At 34.0% G+C, this 22,676-nt stretch overlaps 2 protein-coding genes and 1 long non-coding RNA gene across 3 annotated transcripts; 2 read left to right on the forward strand and 1 right to left on the reverse strand.

Moving 5' to 3' along the window:
- Positions 1-4,077: 4,077 nt before the first annotated feature.
- Positions 4,078-9,222, forward strand: LOC102591498 (UPF0553 protein-like). Its single transcript, XM_006339751.2, has 7 exons — positions 4,078-4,273; positions 4,515-4,658; positions 5,014-5,112; positions 7,309-7,385; positions 7,568-7,676; positions 7,783-8,111; positions 8,939-9,222. Exons 1-7 carry the CDS (start codon positions 4,204-4,206, stop codon positions 9,029-9,031), a joined length of 921 nt encoding a protein of 306 aa, XP_006339813.1. The 5' UTR covers positions 4,078-4,203; the 3' UTR covers positions 9,032-9,222.
- A 2,485-nt stretch (positions 9,223-11,707) lies between these two features.
- On the forward strand, positions 11,708-15,140 carry LOC107062315 (uncharacterized). The gene is made up of 9 exons (XR_001474555.1): positions 11,708-11,818; positions 12,080-12,152; positions 12,273-12,427; positions 12,517-12,571; positions 12,775-13,118; positions 13,344-13,540; positions 14,257-14,320; positions 14,451-14,789; positions 14,880-15,140. It is a non-coding gene; the product is annotated as an uncharacterized lncRNA (long non-coding RNA).
- A 690-nt stretch (positions 15,141-15,830) lies between these two features.
- LOC102591839 (formamidase-like) lies at positions 15,831-21,850 on the reverse strand. Its single transcript, XM_006339752.2, has 7 exons — positions 19,927-21,850; positions 19,574-19,811; positions 19,297-19,487; positions 18,938-19,173; positions 17,946-18,189; positions 17,717-17,824; positions 15,831-16,246 (listed from the first exon to the last, which is right to left on the reverse strand). The coding sequence occupies exons 1-7, from the start codon at positions 20,143-20,145 to the stop codon at positions 16,091-16,093; spliced, it is 1,392 nt and encodes a 463-aa protein (XP_006339814.1). The 5' UTR covers positions 20,146-21,850; the 3' UTR covers positions 15,831-16,090.
- Positions 21,851-22,676: the final 826 nt, after the last annotated feature.

Genomic DNA, 22,676 nt, shown 5'->3' on the forward strand with positions numbered 1-22,676 from the left:
TTCTGGCGGCAGTGTTTCATAATCCAAATACTCTTTGGAGCGGATTACATGGAGAATAGGCGTAACCAGAGTTTTAATTAAAGGATGCACAAAGACAGTACATGCATCTTCCGATCTACTACCCCAGTCCCGCTAGTGTTTCCGACAAGAGGCAGAGGAGCCAAGCTGTGATGGAGTTAAAGGCGGCGCGCGGCGAAGGACGACCCATGCTCGCTCAGTCTTCCTGTTGTTGCGTATGAGAAAACAATGTGCCGGGCGAAAGACGATAAGCAGACGCGCGAACTGCAACGAATACGTAGGGATGAAAAGAGGACAACAGTTGAGGAAGCGGGAACGAGAACGATGCCGTAAGGACGAGTTTAGGGCTAAAATAAGCGGGAACGGAAACGATGCCGTAAGGACTAGTTTAGGGATAAAATAAGCGGGAACGACGCCGTAAGGACAAATTTAGGGCTAAAATTATCAAGGGAGTAAGTTCCGTTTGGTTCTTCAACTATAAATGAGCATTTTTAATTCTTTAATTTTGCTAAAATAGAACACTTTTGATCTCTTTAACGAAAATCATTAAAAATAATGGTGTTAGATCTCCAACCCAACATCAAATTTTACGCCAAATACTATTTTGGTATAAGATTTGGTATTTTGAAACTCCTGTCCAACACTTTGTTTGGATGGTTGTTACATATTTTGTTGTATTATATTGTTAGTTTAAATATATTGTTTGTTTTGATTGTTATTTAAATTTTATTGTATTATTCGTTTAAATTCATTGTTAGGTAACGACGAAAAGACTCATTTTATGTAACGATCGATTTGGTGTGATCGCATCATTATCTTACTATTTTCTTCTCGACTTATCTTTATTTACTATTTAATAATTATATTGTATCTTTTACCATACTTTTTCATAGTAGCTCTATCCGTAACCTACTTTTCTTGTAGGTTTATCATTTAAATTATGGATATATGACATTATGTAACAACAGAGAACGATACAGTCTATCCTTGTATTCATACAATACGATACAATATAATTCGATACATTATAAATTAATACATAACAACCATCCAAACATAATGTTAGTGTGAATAGTGTCTCACCAAATTTGGTGTGTCACTATTCATACACACTATTTAAATCACTTTTAAAATATTATATAAAACTTTTAATTTGACATTTTTTAAACGGTATGGTTTTGATTAAATCTCTTGTATACTTAATTGTTTTTTATGTAACAAATTTATAATATTAATTTTATATCTAAAATCTAGCGCATGTGAATTAATTTTCTTATTTATGACCTTTTTAAAAGTAAAAATCTATGTTATTTTTACAAATTATAATTGGATAAAACTATAATTATAACCTTTACAAAAATTAAAAAAATACAAATATAATAAATTATTAGAGAAATAGTACAACCTATTTTTAATATTCAACAACCGGAAATAATAAACATTCAAACAAATTAGTAATTAATGTACATCAAAAATGAAAAAAATACAATACATAATGATTTTAAATAACTACAATATATAATACATAATAATTTTAAAAACCAGAACAATATTTTATGTATGAAAATAATTTTATATTAAATGACTATATAAGAAAAGAATATTAGTTATTTAGGGTGAATATGTGAAAAGATTATAAAGAATTTATTTTATAAAATAAGAAAATATAAATGAAATAAAAATAATAATATAAAGATATAGAATAATATAAATAGAATATTCTTTTTTTGTGTGTGTGTAAATTTTAGTATAATGGGATGAAGTTGATTTACACTAAAATAGTGTTAAGACTATGTTAGTGTAAAATTTTGTGTTATAGATTGGCTCAATTGAATTGGAGGATGCTCACCCATATGACTGACCTGGGATAGATTTTCCCTTAATATGTTTTGAGTTGAGGTCACCCTAAGCTTGCTTAGTGCCTCGGAATCGGTCTCCTTTAATGTCTGTTGAGAGTCGGTATGTCACACTAAGTAGGCGTTTGGCCATGCGATACCATATCACGATATGATATCATGAGATAGAATAAGCGTTTGGACATACGATTTTACGCTGATTCCATCTCATGATTCCATATCACGAGAGGTGATACCATATTCTCCAAAATCATGATATGGAATTATATGGTGATTCCATATCATGATTTGAGATATTTTAATACAATAATTGATCCATGAGTTTATAATTTGTTAAAAACAACCCCACATTTATATCTACTAACCATTTGTTTCATATGTAAATAAAATTTATAATCACATCATTACTTTTTAAAATTTATTATTCTCACCAACATATAGTCACTTTAACTCACACCTCACGATTGTGGAGTAATAAAATTTTGAAGAGCCCGTGAAAGTTAGGTTGAAAGTTAGATTGAACATGTAGTGAAATGTGTTGTCTTATTTACTCCAATAAAATTAGGTTGGTAGGCTTAAATGCATAATAATTTATGCTCAACCATAAAACTTTGAAGAGCCAATAGTTCTATATATAAAACAACCCATAGTAATATTTATTGAACAACAAAGCAGATGAAATTGACCTAAGAGTCTTCTATCATTTTCAAAGTGAGTTAAACATTCTCTACTCTTTCAATTTTTGATTTGTATGACTAGATTTATAGTTTTTTCTGATTGGTTAACTAGATATTGCTAGTTACTTTGTAATATTTTTTTGAAATTAGAATACAATGAACATAACTTGTCAAGATTATTTGCGAGAATACCAAAGTAGTGATGAAATATTTATGGTCTATGAACATGAAGATATAGTTGCGGAGGATATTGACCAACAAATGGCTCAAAGTAACAATGTTGGTTCGTCTTCTTGATCGAGAAATGCAAGTTCAACGTGAGGAAATTGTCCGTACTATGTGGGAGGATTATATTAAAGACTAGTACACTACAATTTATGTTCAATTTTTTTTATTAAATTAAAGTTAGATGAAACAATTACTTAAGTGAAGAACAAATAACTTTGTAATAATTTATTATGCGATTTTATAATTTTTGTTTATTTGATAAGATTGAATAAACAATTGGAACTATTTTAATAGTTTTACAACTTATGAGATTTTTATGTTTATGAGAAAATATACAACACAAAAATTCCATATCGCATGTCCAAACAAACCTTCAATTTCATCTCATGATACCCAATCGCATGGCCAAACGGGCCCTAAGCTTGCCTAATATGCTTTACTAGTAATTGAAATTTGTTTAATGTCTTATGAGTTTGGTAATTGAAATTTGTATAATTATTAAGATAGTAATTATCAACCTAATAATTATACAATTTAATAATTAATGTATATTTTATTGGTAGTTAAAATTTATGTAATTACTAAAATAGTAATCACCAACCTAATAATTAGTGTATTTCAGGGCTTATTTGTTGAGCTTCTCATCTTGAACTGCTTTCATAAGAAGCTTCACTTTTTTGTCGAGCTTCTCATCTTGAACGGCTTCCATAAGAAGCTACACTTTTGGGACGAGGGATAATTTTCTTTGAGAGAAATGTTTGAAAACACTCTTAAATTTGACGCAAATTATTAGTTTCATCTTTGAAATAATGATAATCTTAAAAACACATCTCTACTTGACTAACTAAATTTACATACACCCCCAATCACCCTCGATCTGCTACAAAACATAACAAGTGGTCTCAAATTCTTGTATAACATGTAACTCTTACTAAAAAGTCGAGAAAAGTGTTGAAAACATCCTAAACTTTGCAAAAATTTAGGGGTGTATTTCGCTTATGTTATAACATCCGTGATATATATAAGTTCAATTAATTAAATAAAAAAATAATTTTAAAGGTATCTTTAATTTAAAAATGAAATTAATAATTCACATAGTGTTTCAATACTTCTTTTATTTTCTTATATTTTTAGAATATACTAATCACTAATGTAAGAAAATTGTGACATAAAAAAGGTGAGACAAATAGACAAGGGACCCAGCCAGTTACTGATCTAGATTATTAGCCAGACTTTTCGGCCTTCACGTGGGAGGCTTGACCAGTCAAATTTTCGGGAAAGCACTACTAAAAGTCTAAATTATAAACGCTTGAAACGTGAGCGCGAAATTTCGGTTGGTTTGAGAAGGAGCAAAAACAGTCCTCTTTTCTTATCTCCATTGTTTTTAACTACTTCTAGGGTTTTAATCTTCTCCGGTGGCCGCCATGGAAGATGTTCGGTCTACCACAGCTTGGGTCGCTACTCACTCCTCTCATGTTACCGTTGATTTCACAGGTCCCTCAGCACTCTCTCCTTGTTTTCCATTACGTTACTCCAATGCATTTCCGTTCTACATTGAATTAATTTTGTTTTAATCTCAAATTAGTTAGAGTCCGTTATATGAATCCTCCGTATCCGTTACGTTTTCTCCAGAATGGCGTGTATGCACTGTTTTCTTATTCAGATTCACGCTGATGGTAGTTCAAAGTGGTTTGTATTTGATATAAGGTTACATTTTGGTATGGGTTATGTTCAGGCATTGAGAAGGTCGCTGAAAATATGAAGAACTCACTACCAAAAGTGGAGTGGGATTTTGAAGGGATTCACTATTTTGATAATGGTCCACTTACTGTTCAGTATTTGCTGGTGTTGGATACATTGAATTTCTGTTTCTGGCCAGGTACTTTAATAAGTTTACCATTAAGGAAGCAGTAAACTGCCTTGTAAATTATTCAGATGCTAAACTTGTGAAATTGTTTTTAACATTATTTGTCTTTAAGCAATATTTCTTATAAATGACTGACTTTAAGTGCTGAGAAACTTCAGTGTTGTACTTAGGCAAAATGTCAGTAGTATCTTCTAACTTTTTATCCTTGAACTTGCACATTTAAGTTGATCAAGAAAGTTTGTAGTACAGAACCCTATTCATGATGCTTGATACTGGGGCTTCATTAAAGGTTCTTATAGCTGTTTTTATTTCAGCTGTTTGAATATATGCTTTGGTGTATTGACCTTATACTTGCATCTAAGTGCAGACGAGGAGATGAGTTATGATCATCTGGCATCTGGATTAAAGGTTACTCTTGAAAGTGACAAATCTGCATTTGATGCTGATCGTCTTCAGAAATATACTGGTAAGCAGGTTTCTTTGAGACTCTGCCTTTTGGGTTCTTTTTTACTTTGCCAACCCCACCCATTGCATGAGGAAAGCCTTCTAGTAGTGGCATGAGACTCTTGGTGTCCACTGATGCACTCGGGGGCTATGTATAGGATGTTCACTGAACAATCTCTCAATTTGTATACAAAGGTGGTCCCTTAAGAATGCGAATGAGTTCCACTCTTTCTTTTGCATATGTAAGTTATAGTCCTAATCCCTTTCAATCCAACTAACTACAATCTAAGGGGAATGCCTTTGCTATCATTAAGTTTAAGGTCCTCACATAACTATTACAAGTGAGGTAATCCAAGATCCAAAACATGTGTTGTCATTATTTTAGTCTTTTGTTGAAATCTTCTTTTCTTGTTGAAGTAGCTCATCATCTCGACAAAATATTGTGATAAATCCTAGTTTAAAATCTCTAGAATGACGCTCACTCTCTTAAATCTTTAGAATTTAATTCCTATTGCAATTTATTCTACGTCCTCAAGGTTAAATCAGGAGATTGAAAAGGATTTTAATTTGATGCAGCAATAGAGACACATTAGATTAATAAAATATAAAAGGGATCATAACTGATGTAGCAATAAAGATTCATAATGGAAGGAAGTAATAACAGCAAAATATGGCATGGAGGACAAGTGGATGACAGAAGGAGTGACCAGCCCTTATGATTGTAGTGTATGGAGATCAATCAGGAACTTATGGCTATTGGTCAAAGATAGAATAAAAATAAAGGTTGGTAATGGAGAAAAAGTGGCCTTCTGGAATGACATCTGGTGCGGACAGGAGACACTGAAACAAGCATTCCCTGAGCTACATAGTCTAAGTCAAGCACAGGAAGCATCAGTGGCAGACTTATGGACAGGGCAAGGGTGGAATTTACATCTGAGAAGGAACTTAAATGACTGGGAAATAACATCCATAGCAAGATTTCATGATACAATGGCTAGGGCTACCAATCTAACAGAAGAGCAAGATAGACTGATATGGAAAGGGGAGAGAAAGGGAGAGTTCACTGTAAGTTCTGCATATCGAGAATTGAGACCTAGTGAAGAGCAGCAAGCAGGATGGCCTTGGAGGATGATCTGGAGAACAAAAATCCCATACAAGGTGAATTTTTTCACATGGCTTTTGGCAAAGGAGGAAGTCTTGACACACGAAAACTTGAACAAGAGGAAACACAACCTTTGCTCTAGATGTTATTTATGCGAAGAACAGGTGGAGACAGTCAACCATCTCTTTTTGCACTGCAAATGGACAGATCAATTATGGCAAATGTTCATTCACAAGAGGAAGATCAAGTGGACAAAACCAGGGAGAATCACAGAAGTTCTAAAATGCTGGAATAGTGATGGAAATGCAGGAAAAAAGGAGGAGAGATGGAGGATTGTCCCAGCATGCATTTGGTGGACAATTTGGAATGAAAGGAATCAAAGATGTTTTGAAGGAAAGAACAACAATATTCAGAAGATAAAGATAAACTGCCTAGGTCTTTATTATTTTTGGTGTAAGCAAGTAGTAATAGGAAATTCTGAAGATGTTTCTAATGTTATTGACTGGCTGTAACTAAAAGATCTTAGGGCTGTTGTAAGTACAAATTTTTGGAGGGGAACTACACTTTGATGTAGTATACCTGTGGATATATAGAAGTAAATGTTACCTTTCTCAAAAAAAAATAAAGATTCATAAGATTAATTAACTATTAGAGCCAGAACAGAATAATTTTTTATTTTTTTTATGACAAGGGAAACCCGCAACCGCTATCCTTTGGATGCGCACAAGGTAAAACCTCCACTCCTATGCAATGGCTCGTAAACCACACGGGAGAGGTAATCCGCACTAGGAAATCCCGGTGCGACGAGCTTGATCCAGTAGGCAAACCCCTTGCTTTTGCTGGCAAGGGGTTTCAAACATGAGACCTCCAACATGGAAGTCCCAATCCCAAACCATTGGGCCACGGGCCACCCCGAAGGGTAGTCAGAACAGAATAATTACCTTGAAAGCATCTTCATTGGTTATGTTTGTGTTCAGCAAGTCTTTATGTTAAGCAACTCACGGTTGCAATCTATATAGTTTGACAAATGTCTTGAATGTTTTTGAGTTCTGATATCTTAAAACCTTTCCTGCGTACTTGTTTGAAGATAATCTCATTGCAAACACCATTTTTTAGGTCCTCAATTAAGGAAAATGTTGAACTGGTCAAGACCATTGCCTTTGGAGGATGAACGGGTGCGCTTATTGCATGAGGTACACCTTAATTCTTGATTTGGTGTTCTATGCACTCTTCTAATGCTTCAGCAGGTCATAATTTTTTTTTGCATTATGTGCATTCTCTTAATGTTCCAGAAGTCGTAATTTGCTGTGACTTAAAATAATGTGAACTCTTAAGCTTGTTAGTGAGCTAATAGCTCTGTGAAATCATGGTTAAGGTTGGGCTTGAGCTTGAGAGGAGCTTTGAGGGAAAGGCATCTAAACTTGTGGAGTCCTGTGACAACTCTGCTGCAAAACTTGTATCTCTTATGACACGCCACTTCCCTGGTATCGTTGTTTACTATAGTTTTCCTTTTAAATGTTACATTTGATCATTACTTCCAACAATGAGATGTAATAATATATGTATCTTTTCTTTTTTTTACTGTTGCAGGCTTCCGTGATCACACGGTGTACAAAGGCCACCAGATTTTCTTGTATAAAAGAGCTCAAATTTTTGCTGCTGATTTGTGGGGTGCATTTAAGGGTCAAGGATACGGTGATTTTGAAGACATAACCTCAATAACCATATTTGCTGATTATATTGTTCCAGCTGTCCTTCAGCAACTTGGAGTGCTGAGATATCGTTCTTCCCTGGATAATACTATCAAGAAAAATACTGAAATTGTCTCAGGCAGTGAGGAGGAAGTAGAACTCCGAGCCTGCTCTGTTTATGCTGTGGAGAAAATGAAGGAGTTGATCAGTAAAAAGACTGGGAAGCAGGTTGGTCTTGCTCATTCCTATTGTTTTGCTGTTCTTTGGTTGTTAGATTTGGTGATTCCTAACTTATACTCGGCCAATTTTATAGATTGAATATGCATTTTCTTGCATGTGTAAAGCTTGGTGTCTCTTATTGACAGGGTTGTGAGGAAACATGCAATATTTCATATACTTCACCTAGAACAATTATATCCCGAATTTGCAGATAGATGACTTCATGAAATAGAATAATCTACAATATAGAAAATCATTCTTTTAGCTTTAACAGTGGCTGATATTAATTGAAATTCTGGCCATCTAAAGTGTTGGTGTTGGATATTTGATGCCTACCCTTCGATTTTAAAGCATACAAAGTCAACTTGTATGTTTTTTTTTACTTTCTAATAAATAGTTATTACCAATTGGAACAAGAAATCATCAAATGGAAAATATTAGAAAAACAGTAGTAAAAGTGAACCTTAAAAAGGCAATAGGCAAACAAATTTCAGCTAACATGCCTACTCCAGCTATGGTTTGAATATATAGTTGTTGCTCCAGCTAAGGTTTTTCTTATACATCTTAAGGTAAAATACAAGACAAAATAAAAAGGTGAGTTACAGATCTATATACCTGATTTCACTGTACAAGCAATAAATAAATAAAGGCTGCTAGTGTGGTTACTGTTAGTCTGACATGTAACCTGTGTTCCTTGCAAGATATTTGGTAGAAATTTTTCCTTTCTAAAATTTATTAACTTGTTATTCCTGTTCTGTGTATTCTAAAGTGAGTTCCCAATTTTCTTTGTTTGAATGTCATTTTCACAAAAGTGTGACATCTCATTTGCTATCCAGGTGTTGAGTGTGGAACTGGATCTCTGGTTATGGGCTTTTGGCATACAATGCCCATCTCTTCAACACCATCGGACACTCTCGATCTATTATTGACTATAGAAATTAAGCTCCATTTCCATTGCAGTCTTGCATACAAATGATGGTTTTGGTTTTGGGATTTTGACATTAACATGTGTAGATGTAATAGTACAGAAATTATACAGGATTATTTTCTCCTCCTAGTGGTGAATTTACTTTTTTCAAGGAATTCAAAGGTTGAATATCAGTTTATGCAGTACCTAGTACCTTGTACAATGTTTGATGGGCTTTACACTCAGGGGCCGTTTGGTTACTTGCTGGTTAGCGTTAGGCAGATATTAGTTATGTAGGGTTTAGTTATGAAGGGTTTAGTTAGGTATGTATTAGTTATGTAGATTTTTAAAAAAAAATAGTAAGCTAATTTTTATTTCTTAATTTCAAAATGTTTAGTAAGCTAATATTTATACGTGTATTAATTATTTTATTTGTTGTAAATTAATATATTATTTAATTTCTCAAATAATTATAGCACTATTATACCGGCTATCTCAAATAATTCCAGTACCATTACAGAAGCATATTTTAAGTACTAAAAAGTATAACATCTGCAAATTAATTTCACATTTTTTGTCTTGATTCGTTTTTATTACTATTAAAAAAGTAGGAAGTAAAATAAAATAAGAAACGGTAAAAGTTCAGTTTTTCTTAATTATATATTAGGCCATGATAAAAGGGTAAATGCGTAATTTATTATTTAATACATGTATAACTAATACCCACATAATTTATTCTACCTTCTATCCTCGCATAACTTATACATAGATTCCCTCATAAGTTATGTAAGTATTAATTATGTAGGATTATAAAAAAAAATACAACCAAATACCGTATATAATTTTTATATAACATTTAAAAACTTTTCAATCAAACATTGTATAAAATTAATAATTGAAATAAAACATGGTATAAAACTAATACATGAATAACTAAAGTTATTATGTATTAATTTTATGTTTATCCCATAAGGCCATAACCAAACGGCCCCTCAGTTGACTAAGTATTTAAGTATATATATATATATGAAGTATATACTGATTATTCAATTTAGATCAACTCAAGATCACAATAGACGAAGAAAAAGACGTAGAAAAAATAGGACAGAGAATGCAGAAGAAGAAAACGTAGATGGCCATAACATAGTTATGAGTCGATATATTGCATAATTTTTCTTAAATTATTTAAATCGTAAATATAATTTATACTTAATTACAAATATAATGATAATGGTTGATCAATAACAACAACATTATAAGAAAAGTCATTAATTATGCTCAAATTTTCTCCTTTAAAATACTCTAATTTAATTTAGTTATCATTTTTTATTTTTAAAAATTTATGGAATTAGGGGTCGTTTGTTGTCGAGGATAATATCATATAGTCATGTAATTAAATTACAATGCTACATAATTTGTTGTTTGGTTGATAAATTCAGGATAACTTATTTTGAGATTAATAATTATACCGAAATAAGTTATTCGTCCCCTTGGGTAATATAGTAATCCTAAGATAACTTATCCCGAATAAAATATGTAAAATGACGAATATATCTCCGTAAACCTTTTTTATACATCACTTTTCGCATTCATGTGTATATACATTACTTTTAAAATCATGTATAACAAAATGAGGAAATTTCGCAAATAACCACTATAATAAAACTTAAATAGGCTTCGTAGCTATAGTTTGCATATTTACGGTTGTACTATAGTTTAAGCTTATACGGGTGACTTTTTTTGTATAATTCACGGTATTTTTATATAATTCGCGTGTATTTCTATAATTGAGTTATTTTCGTATGTATTTGTGTAAATCGATTAGTTTCAATTGATTTATATTCGTTTTTGTATAAATTATTTCTGATTGATTGAATTGACTGATAATTGTAGCTTTGGTGGAATAAGTGTTTGTATAATGAGCTGTTTCTGTCCGTGATTGTATAAACGGAGTAGTAACAACTGTTACACAAATTATATTACAAATTCTGAAATTATATAAATATGATAAAAACTTGAAATATCGAATTTGTACAAACACAAACATATGAACTTTAGACAGTTATACAAATTATATTATACAAAAGTTACGCAAATTATATTATACAAATTTCGAAAATTACACGTTTATACAACTCAAACTTGGCCGCGTAATATAGCCTAAAAATTAGTGGTGAATGACAATTAATTCAAACTGTAGCTATGTTAACTAATTAACTAGTATATGTTTGTTTATCCGCATGATTTCTCCGAATAAAATTTACAACTTTCAGTACTCCTTATATTTATAATAATTCTTCCTATTTATCTATTAAAAAATTACACTATATAAATATAATTTTTATCATGAAATTTTTGACTAATTCTTCTATTTATTTACATTTTGATTTCTCTTAAATCTTTTTTTACTTTAACAAACTTAAGATGAAAATTCTATTTTAAACTTAAATAAAAAGAAAAAATTATTTTTAAATATATATTGTACGATCATGGAAAGTGAAAATTTTAATTTTTAAGAAAAAATTAAAGTTCGTAAAGAAAATATAAGAAGTTAAATAATGCGAAAAATATTTTTATAAACAAATACGTAACCCGTTCTTATTTTAATTAGGAGTATTTTTTTTCACGCGTGTTAAGTTGTTTGTATATGTATAAAAAAGAGAGCCACCTGCCATTTTAGAACCTCAGCACCGTGAGTTTTAGTAACAATTTCCATCAAAGAAATGCCAGAAATAGAGCTCAGAGCCTCTCCTTTAAAGCCAAAACTTTCAAGGGGAGTGCACAAGACGCGCATGGGAGTCAAAAGAAGGTAAACCTTTCCTGCCATTTGTTCCTGACCTGAATACGAATTAAGAGTTGATTTTTTCTAGTGGATGTTTCTGTCAATTAGCTTCATTTCTTTAACCCACTTCTCAAGCTTATCTTAGACTGCATTCTTATTAATCATGAAAGCATTAGAAATTACAATGTCTCTTTCTAAGTCTCCTGGGCTACATAGTCTCTTTCAAATTCCATCTTGCATATGTTCTGATTTTGTAATAGTGCCTGACATTTTTATTCAAATATTCAGAATTTACACCTACAAAAACTAAAGTTTCTTAAATTCTGGGACAAAATGGAGGTACTTCCCTCCAGAAATTACAGTTGAGTACCTTAACTTAAGTTCCAATATGGCCTTCTTGGTTTCTCATGAATTTCCTTATAATACATTGTAGTCTATAGGATTACTTTAACTACGGTTTCGTATGCTTTATGTACACCAGCAACATCAAAATACAGCCATTCCGATGATATGCATGCTTTCCCAGTGAGCTCTGGCCTTTAAGGAGAGGCTCTGAGCTCTACTTCTGACGTTTCTTTGTTGGAAGTCGTTGCTAAAACTCACGGGAGGCCAAATGAACATCGTAAGGTTTTGAAGGTAAAGTCCTTTTGAGTTTTAGTTGGTAGTATCCACTAGGATAGGTATAAAACTACTAATTTGGTCTTTGTTCTTGCTATTATTTACAGGGCAAGTGTTTGTTCCTTGGAATTGATAATTGTAGACAAGATGTTGGTACGAAAGGTAATTCTGTATAAACCTGGTTGACTACTGTTTGCTAATAAGGAAATTTGTTGGGACTTTTTTTTTTCAGTCATTATTGTTCATGATGTATTTTACAACCAATAAGTTCGAACTTCCAAGGAAGCAAATGCACTCAAGTACTTCTAGTTTTCTCACAATTCAATCAAACAAAAAATATTGATTTACTTACTTTACTTCTTCAGCTGTACTTTGTCATTGTTTGCATATAGAATCCGGAAGCCCAAAGAGGGTCTTGCATTCTCTGGAAGAGACTCTGCTAAGAATCGCCCTTGTGCATTCCAGTGTCCCCTTCAAAATTGTTGATATTGGTAGGTCTGTCTCTGTTATTCAAACTAACTTAAGGATATTTCCTGTCTGGTATCTTAGATTTTGTTCATTAGCATGCCGTGAGGATGACTTGCTTTGCACGCATGCTTCTCCTTTTCCCCATTGCCACTATTGTCCAGTGGGTTTGGGATTCATCTGAGTTCCCTTTATAAATTGAATGCAAGTGATGGTTCATTCAAACTCTCAGGATACATCTCAGGTCCTGATGTTTACACTGAAGCCCAAATTGATGGATAAGTTATCTTTTCTACAGTCTGTTTCCCTAACAGCGACGTTCAATTTGCAGGTCATTCAATTTTTCTGGGGTATTTCAGTATACTTTCTTGACCAAAGAAAAACGGAAAACTAATCTCTGGTTAACATTTTCTATATCGGATGCTTGTTTTTTAAGGTGTTTCTTTTTTCCTTGACCTTAGTAATGCAGATATCAATTCAAGATTTGTTTCCAAAGGACCAATACATAAATTACTTAATAACATAGCTATGAGTTTTGACAGTGCTTCTGACATTGAGAAGCGAAGTAGATCTCGGATATATCCACTTTTTTTGTTGAACCTCAACTGTCCAAGATCTTTATATGATTTGACTTTGGAGCCTTCAAAGACCTCTGTGGAATTTAAGGTGAGATTTTTTGTTGGGATTTACGGTTTCATTCGTTTTGGGGTTAGGAAACAAATGTGAGGCTTTGGATTTATTTTATAGAATTGAGTTTGTGTTAGTGTTTGTTTTGTGAGAATTGGTTTGAGTTGTTTTCTGTAAAAAAATATTTCAAACACCTAATAATTTTTTGAAAATTTCAATATGAGTGAAATTAATAGGTTAAAACTGGCTAAACCATTATTTATTACTAAATCCTATTGGATTTCAAAGCATTAAAAGGACCCCCTGACCCAGGCAAGGTCCTTGCATCACAGCTGTTCCCTGAGAACAAAATAATATCCCTTTGTTTTGGGAGAACAATGCTAAACCACGTTTCTAGCTTCTTTTGGTTTCAAAACCAAACAGGCCAATGTAAACCAGGACATGTCATACATTTGTTTTACTGATTGGAGTATTGTATTTCGTAGTACAATGTTTGCTCTTTTCTAGGACTAATAATTCTCCCAGTTCGAACTTAAGTCTCCAGGTTTTTGCTTACCCAATCATTTCTGCTTCCCTTTAAATGGATTTTGCAGTTTTTAAAAATAATATACGTCAATTTTCATAGATCTAGATACATGCTACATCAATCTTCTTGGAGCCTTGTTATCTTTAGGAAATGGTGAAATCCAGCTGTATAATGATTGATTTCTGACCTAGTATTTTTTGAAATGATATGGTTCGTTGCCCCGAGTGAGTCTTCAAGAAAGGCAGCAGGAAATAATAATATTAAGACTGGTCATGATGTGCCACTCATGCCAGGTAATTTGTCCTTTAGTTCTTGTTTCTATCAATAATCAATGATGACAGGAAATGTGTTTTAATTATCTGTGATTGTAGACGTAAAAATCTTAAGAATTATTTGATACCACGAGCTATGCTCTCCTCTCAGGTGGATGGGGACTCGCATAAATGGATTGATGCTGGAAATCGAGGTAAAACAGATGATGAGCCCATAAGGAAGAAGAAGAAGAGTAGAAGAAGTCATTCAGCTCCTCCCTTTACCAAGGCAAGAAGAAGTTCCTTGCCACGAGTGAGTCTCCAAGAAAGGCTGGACGAAATAACAATATTAAGACTGTTCATGATGTGCCACTCATACCCTAAGTTGCTTGGACTCTCCAAATATGTTGCCACACCCGTGTCGGATCCTCCAAAATTGCACCACTTTGGAAGGATCTGACACGCACTCGATGACATTTTTGAATAGTCCGAGCAACTTAGCTCATACCAGGTAATTTGTCCTTGAGTGCTTGTTTGTGTTATATAATCTCTGATGACAGAAAATGTGTGCAACTAATTAATGTTCTTTTCCATCATGCAGAAACTAGAGCAGTATGGAGACTGCATCATTCTGCAGAAGCTATCTGCTCGGAGCTTCCACAGCTGTCATCCCACCAATGCGATCCATATACTTCAGCTAGAACAATTATTTCGTAAATTTGCAGATAGATGACTTCATGAACTAGACTAATCTACAATATAGAAAATCATTCTTTTAGCTTTAACAGTTAAGCAACTGATATTAATTGAAATCCTGGCCATCTAAAGTGTTGGTATTAGATATTTGATGCCTACTCTTTGATTTAAAAACATATAAAAGTGAGTCAGGAATTTTCCATTTATATGTTTTTTTTACTTTCTAATATATAGTTATTGCCTATTGGTACAGGAAATCATCAAATGGAAAATATTAGAAAAATAGTAGTAAAAGTGAGGCTTCGAAAGGCAATAGGCAAACAAATTGCAGCTAACATGCCTACTCCAGCTAAGGTTAGAACATGTAGTTACTACTCCAGCTAAGGTTAGAACATGTAGTTACTGCTCCAGCTAAGGTTTTGGCTTATATCATGTTGATGTCTTAAGGTAAAATACAAGAAAAAATAAAAAAGGTGAGTTACATGTCCAATGGTTAAGGTAGGTTATATCTGAGCTGAGATCTATATACTTGATTTCATTGTAGAAGCAATAAATAAATAAAGGCTGCTAGTGTGGTTACTGTTAGTCTGACATGTAAGCGGTGTTCCTTGCAATATATTTGGTAGAACTTCTTCCTTTCTAAAATATATTCACTTGGTTATTCCTGTTGTATGTGTATTCCAAAGTGAGTTCCCAATTTTCCAATTTTCTTTGTTTGAATGTCATTTTCACTAAAATGTGACATCTCATTTTGCTATCTAGGTGTTGAGTGTGTAACTGGATCTTTGTTTATGGGCTTTGGGCATAGAATCCCCATCTCTTCAACACCACCGGACTCTATCTATCTATTATTGACTATTGAAATTAAGCAATTTATTAACTTAAAATTCACGAAAGGCAGCAACATTAGGATGATTAGTCCTAGTATGAAGTTTACCGTGTTACGATTCAAAAATTATTTATGGTCTCACTGTTGATACCAAGCTATTACATTTTGAAGAACTTGTCTTCATCTTTAGATGCTTAGAATGCCTAGTTAGGCTTTATGCATCTCAGGTTTGCTTCTTTCAATTTGGTCTTATCTTCCTTCAGTAGCTGTACATGCACATCCCCAGCTCAAGAACTAGCATCCATGTCGCAGCTGCTCCCTTGTTGATGGAGCGAAGGATTCTTGGTGATTGGCAGGTTTCCATCATAAGTACATTGCGGAATTCCTGGATTCCTCATAAGTCTTGGCCCAAGGGGCACTTTATTGACCTTTGGGCGAATATCCTGCACCAAACAACTGATTCTGTTGGAATAAACTAGAACTTCCCTCTCATGAAAACCAGCAATAGAGGCTGATTTCTTAGAACCAGGTTTAAATGGATCTAGATCAATTTCAGTTACATGCATCTATCATTTTTAATTACCCACATAATGTTGTTTCATTTGACACTTGCATGGAATTTCGGTCCTGGTCATGTGATAAACATTGATTTTGATTCTAAGAGGATATAAGATTGTGTCAGACTAGACTGCTTGTTTTATCTTCCATGAATAAGAAATGAGAAAGCTATTTGTATGTGCAGCTTATTTGTCCGATAATCCATTAAGGTATTTAAATAAGCTTAGCACAGGAAAAGAAAGCCATCTTAGAAAGAAATTTGGAGGCAACAGAAATGGAATTTCCTAAGTGGTTCATAAGGAAAAGATTATGTAGAGACTGAAGCAACTTGTAATCCTTAAGTCAGTAGTATTTAGTATTATGTGATGAGCATTTAACAGTCTCATCTTCATAGTTATTTGTCTGTCCAGCACAACAAGATTTAGAAATCAGCAGGAAATGTGTGACTATGACTTACTGATTTAGCTATAGGCTATAAACTGTAGTAGAAAAGATATTTATTTTGCATGTGTGAACTCCAAAGGTATTTAGTAAAAGATGGGACTCCTTGGATACACAATCCTTATTAGTATTATTGTTATTTATTTTTGTTTCAGATTAGGAAACCGGAAAAAACAAATTCATTTCTTGCTAGTTGTTCTGAGAGATGAAGACACATCCGAACTTAGGTATTTCTGAGAAAAGTAACATAACAGGCCTAGAGATGTGTCGGAATCTTGGTTATCTCCAGAGTTTGTATATGCAGAATATTTCTTTTAAAAGAATGTTGGACATAAGATTGTACAAGAACATTGACTTTGGTAAGCTCATCGTCTTTGTTTCTTCCTATATGTGTGTTTCCTACTGACTTCCAGGAGCTTCTTAGAATTGTTCTTGCGGACATTTATTGCCTCTAGCTTAATCTGGTGAAAGATATTATACTGGTTGATCTATTTCAGATAACTGAACAATTATACCAATTACTTCTTCCATTTGCTTGTCTAGCCCATCTGTCGTCAATAAACTGGGAAACTACTCATGTTTTATCTTGTCATAGCTGGCTTCTCTGAAGTACCTACGTATTCACATGCTGATTACTGATACTATGCTATAGTTGTAGTTCTATCTCCTAAAATAGCTTGGATTTCAGTATTGCATAGAATTGTAGTTTGCAATTGCTATCAGAGAGGATATTCCTATAAGATGCCTTGACTTAGTTTGATCTTGCCATGGATTACTCCATGCTTAACAGCCCAGGACCCCAGAAGATATAGCAATTTCAGATATTGGAATCACTAGATGAGGGTCACCTCTATTGGACTTGTAGGTTGCAACTCTTAAATTTATGATAATTGAACCTTGAGAACTTCTAGTACCTGGTCAAAAATAGCAGTTGGAATGGCAAGGGTGGCAACAGCATTGGGAGCATCAACAATTCCTGAAATCCTTCCTTCGCAGGGACAGCACGAAAGTAAAAGATAAACCTGATAGCACCAACATAATGTTCATAATTACTCAAATTTCTTTACTCTCCTGAATGTTAATGTTATCTATTCCCGAGAGTCTTCTGTTACAAGAAGATTTTCAGGGAGAGATTTTTATTACCTGTTCCTTTGAGTAGCCAAATTTTGAGAGGTAATCAATTGCATTTAGTACTGCACGCTTGTATGCAACACTGGCATCAAGATAGTGTTGTTGTCCACTTTCATCTACACTGATGCCCTCAAACACCAACCACTCTGAGAATCTTGGTTCCATGGGCCCTATCTCAAAAATTGGGTTCACATGTAGTGGTGTGGGTCCCATTGGAGTGAGATATTCTTTCATTCCGTTTCTTAAAATCTCACACCTGTTTACAAGCAAAAAAACGTAAATCTAAATCTGGTAAAGGTCTATTGTTTGCTTATAAATGCAGAGGTGTAGCGCATAGAAAGAAAGGCACTTGATGCAAAAAGAGTGGTGCTTAAGGAGGTCTGTCTTGTGTTCTTGCTAAAGAAAATAAAAGTTAATAGCTGGTGTTGTTTTTCAGGTTGTACTTCATAGTTCAGGTTCATATATAAAAAAGTTCTAGGATGTTAGAAATAAATAAGATTTAGGAGTATGTAGTTTTTAGTTTGTTTGTTTTTTAAATCTACATAGCCAAATTACATTATACATTTTTTGGCTTCTTTATAGTTATGCTCCAGCGATTAATTGATAAAGAATTAGGTGAGCTAAGCATAACTGACTTCCCAACTTGGGTGTTTCCAACATGGTACATATTTTTTTTTAAAAAAGGGCTGTTGTATTGAAATTCTTCACTAAACCCTGGGAATCAGTTGCTCTATGCCAATACGGATACCTTTGCAACTCTTATAGTATATTTGTGAGTACCTTAAGATAGAGAATATTGATGTAGCATATTAGCAGTGATGTGAAAGAGGGTGGCATAGGAAATAGCACAAAGTTATTAATGGAGCCCAGTTTTGAAGTTACTTTATATTAGCCTGTAATGTGCTTGTTGATGTAAGGGATTAACTCTGATAACAGTCAATCTCAAGGCAGCAAAAGATTATTTAGTCATGACAATTTAGCGCTAAATGAGATGTGGAAAGTACTTGAGCTCTAGGAAGCCACTCATCTCAATTGCCCCACAAAATGATACTTCACCGTCACCTTGAGAAAAATGCATATCACCAGTACTGAGGTTTGCTCCTTCTACAAATACTGGAAGGTATATTTTTGAACCTCTGCTGAGATTTTTGATGTCACAGTTTCCTCCATTTTCACGTCCAGGTATTGTTCTTGCAGCCTCATCGGCAATTCTATTCCACTCAGCAGTTCCATCTTGAATCTACATTATAATCACGAGTTGTCAAAAAAAAATGATGTGCTTGGCAGTGAAGTTCGTTTGCTCATTCTCTTTCTCTCTTCAGTTTGTTTAACATATTGCTATAACAATTGCAAGCCATCATACCTTGCCAAGAATGCACCCTTTTGTTGAAGGTAGGTTAGCCAATGGTCTAGAATGCAAGACCTCACATAATTTGAGAGACTGGGGACCAGTTTCTTCGAGCTTTCTTTCCCTCTCATTCCATATATTGAGTAGTTCTTTTGAAGGCGCTGTTCCAATTATTCCAGGATGAACTAAACCAGGAAATCTTACACCTGTTTGTGAGATTTTCAGTAGATCTTATCAGGATTTGATAAGTATATATGTCTAGGATATATTAGGAGAAGATATGCAGCTTTACCTGGTATATGAGGTGAGTAGGCATATATGCCTTCGAAATACCAAATAGCTTTAGTTGCACGGGGAAAATGGTCTGTTAGAAATCCTCCACCGTTCTCTCTGTCGAATATTGCTGTAAAACCCCATTCATCTCCAGGGAGAGGCCCTAAGTTGCATATTTCAACAGCAAGGAGGTCACCTGGTTCAGCAGGATTTCCATCTGTGTCAACTACTCTTATTGGCCCACTGAGATAATGGACCTGCATAGGAGAGTAATATGATTCAGCCTGAAGTGATTTCTAACATCTTATGACTTAGGATCTAGGACTCTTTGTTGGTTAGATTCACTGAATTTGTTAGTTTATGCACACTTACAGTGGATAGATCAACAGTTTTTACATCAATTGCAGAGTTATTATCTTGGATAGCGCCTGCTGTCCAATCAACCATCTCAATTCGGAACATCTCCCCTGTTTTAATCTCAGTTACAGGAGGTATCTCTGGGTGCCAACGGTTGTGGAGTGGCAACTTTTGTTCCCATGGCTTCTTCTTTAGGTCTATGGGGATTACTAGTCTTGGAGTTGGAGGAGCCATAGTGTGACTTGGTGTTCTGTGAATCACTGAGCATGTTTACTTCCATTACATGGCACTCTAAGGGAAGCAGCTGACAAGCTTCCTAGCTGAGTGGGACAAGGTTGCTAGCTGACAAATGGGAGTCACATCACAGTAATGGTCACGGTTTGTCTTCTTGAAAATGCCAAGATATTGGAGTATTGGACATTTGGACTACGGACAGACTTGACATTAGTTCAATTGCTAAGGAATTATATTCAACTTGGAAAACTCCCCAACACTAGTAAGAAGAGTGACCAAAATATTCATAATATATAAAGTAATTTTGCCCGAGGCAAGAAAAGCTTAATCTTCGCGTGAAACCAACTAACTCAATCCAGCCCATTAAAATTAGAGCAAGATATAGCTCTTTCTAGCTTCAATGGCAACTTCTCTTAAACCTTGGACCTTCTCTAGTTTACATGCTACGCCTTATCTATTGAATTTTTTATTTTATTTTTGGCTATTGGTGGGATCCTAGGATAATCTTTCTTTTTATTCAGGGTTGAACTTTGACTGTTAACTTCGTGTCGAACCATTTTCTTTCACAAAACTTGTACAAGTTCGGAAGAGGGGGTTCAGTTCAATAGAAGTAACAAATGTCGAACACATAGAGATAAGAGAGTGCTGTGAAGAACTCACAACAGACAGATTGTGAGAGATCAAATAGGCCCTAGCTAGATTCTCAAGCTCAGATTCACCCTAAAAGCCCTTCTTTAAGCTTTCTTATTCACTTTTTAGTGCATAACTTATTCTTTCACCTATGTTCAAGCATATGGTTAGGATTTCCCTCCATCCTTTCAACAGAAAGAGGCAAAATCAGAACAAATCAAGTCTTGTTTGTAGCAGATAAAGGCTACCTTAATCCGTCTGCAAGCAACATTTGCCACTCATCAGGGAATAATGCAAAAAGTTTTATCCAGATTAAGTTTTGGTGTGATGACTTGATTTAACCTTTCATTTGTCTTTAGTGATTTATGAGAATACACATTAATCTTGGAATACCTGTTGTTTAGGATTAACAGAGATACAGCAGTTGCATTCTCTGTGAAACAGAGCCAAAAAAAAAGAAAAGTGTCAAGTATCATCATTTTGAGGACAGAAAAAATGGTCCTAAAGCTAATCCTATCCCTAATTGCCTTTTGTAGAAGACCCCACAAATCAAAATCTATAGGATTTGCCAATATCTTTTGATGGCTTCATTTCACTGCAAGTGCTTGGTTTTTTGTCTGCCCACAAGGATGATGGTCCCTCAACGGCTAAACGAAGTCTTCTAGTACTTATCTCAGAGAATACTTTTCTACATATCACATATGTGGTTGCAATATCTTCACCATGTTCCTTAGTTTGATTATTAATTGCATCCTGATTGGAACATCTTCTCTTGAAAAATGTTGGATACTTTCTACCCAGGCGATTTTTCGACCAGAATTTATTATGTGAGAAGTATACCCTCGTATCAATTAGGTGAACTTCATACAAAAATTAGGTACTTACTATATTTGAATCCTCTACCGACAGATGCACCAGTCACACTAGGGCACTAGCGGCCCATCAAAGCTCCAAAACTAGTAAGGGCACTCTTGCTCGAACAAATATTAAGTTATGCCAAAGCTGGAAATTTTTGGACTTTTATAAACTTTAGTGATTCCTGTTTCTGTAGATTAAGGTTATATGTATCCGCTTGAAATTTAACTTTTTCAACAAGTTGCAACAGTGTTCATCAACTACGCATGTCCAGCAATTCCAAAAATAGGTGACTCCTTCTTTCTAATCAGCTGGGAGATTTGCGATTGCGAAATCGACTCTCTGATATGCTTGATGTCAATTTGCACTATATCCTTTTCCATCCAAGGAGAATTAACTTATATACACTCACCCAACTGCTTAAACTAAAAATAGTTAGTGGGTGTGAAATATGTGTAGTATCGATTAGAAATAGTAAAACATGAATCCGGCCAGCTATTATTGTAAAGATCCCAATTAAAAAGAAACAAGATTGTAGGTTACACAGACTTCCTTAATTACTAACATAGAAACAATAAGACATTTAATTAACTTGCTATATATATAACCTTAAAATTAACCCGGTTTCTGAAAAAAAATGTCCATAAAGAGAGTATCTCTGAGAAACCCAAAGATAGAGGTGATGAAAAAGGGATGGGCCGAGGCTGCAGCATATGTGAACCATGTGATAATGTTTTGTTAAAAATTGTACAGTCAAGCATATTTGTATTTGTGATTATCAACATCTATGTATACAGAGAAATTTCAGCAATGTCCCCTCAGAATTCTTTTTATAAAATAGGAGAATTAATCTAAATAGTCATCCATCCAACTGATTAAACTAAAAATAGTTGATAGATGTATAATTTGTGTATGATAGTAAATAATGAATGTATAATTTAAGTATACCAACTAGAAAAGTAACAATTTTATTCGTGTAAAGATTCTTAAAAAACAAGAAGATCCGCTATTTAAATTTGATTAGATTGTTAGGTGCTGTTTTCATA

This window comes from Solanum tuberosum, unplaced genomic scaffold, assembly GCF_000226075.1.
Source record: "Solanum tuberosum cultivar DM 1-3 516 R44 unplaced genomic scaffold, SolTub_3.0 scf00012, whole genome shotgun sequence".
Classification (NCBI taxonomy): Eukaryota; Viridiplantae; Streptophyta; class Magnoliopsida; order Solanales; family Solanaceae; genus Solanum; species Solanum tuberosum.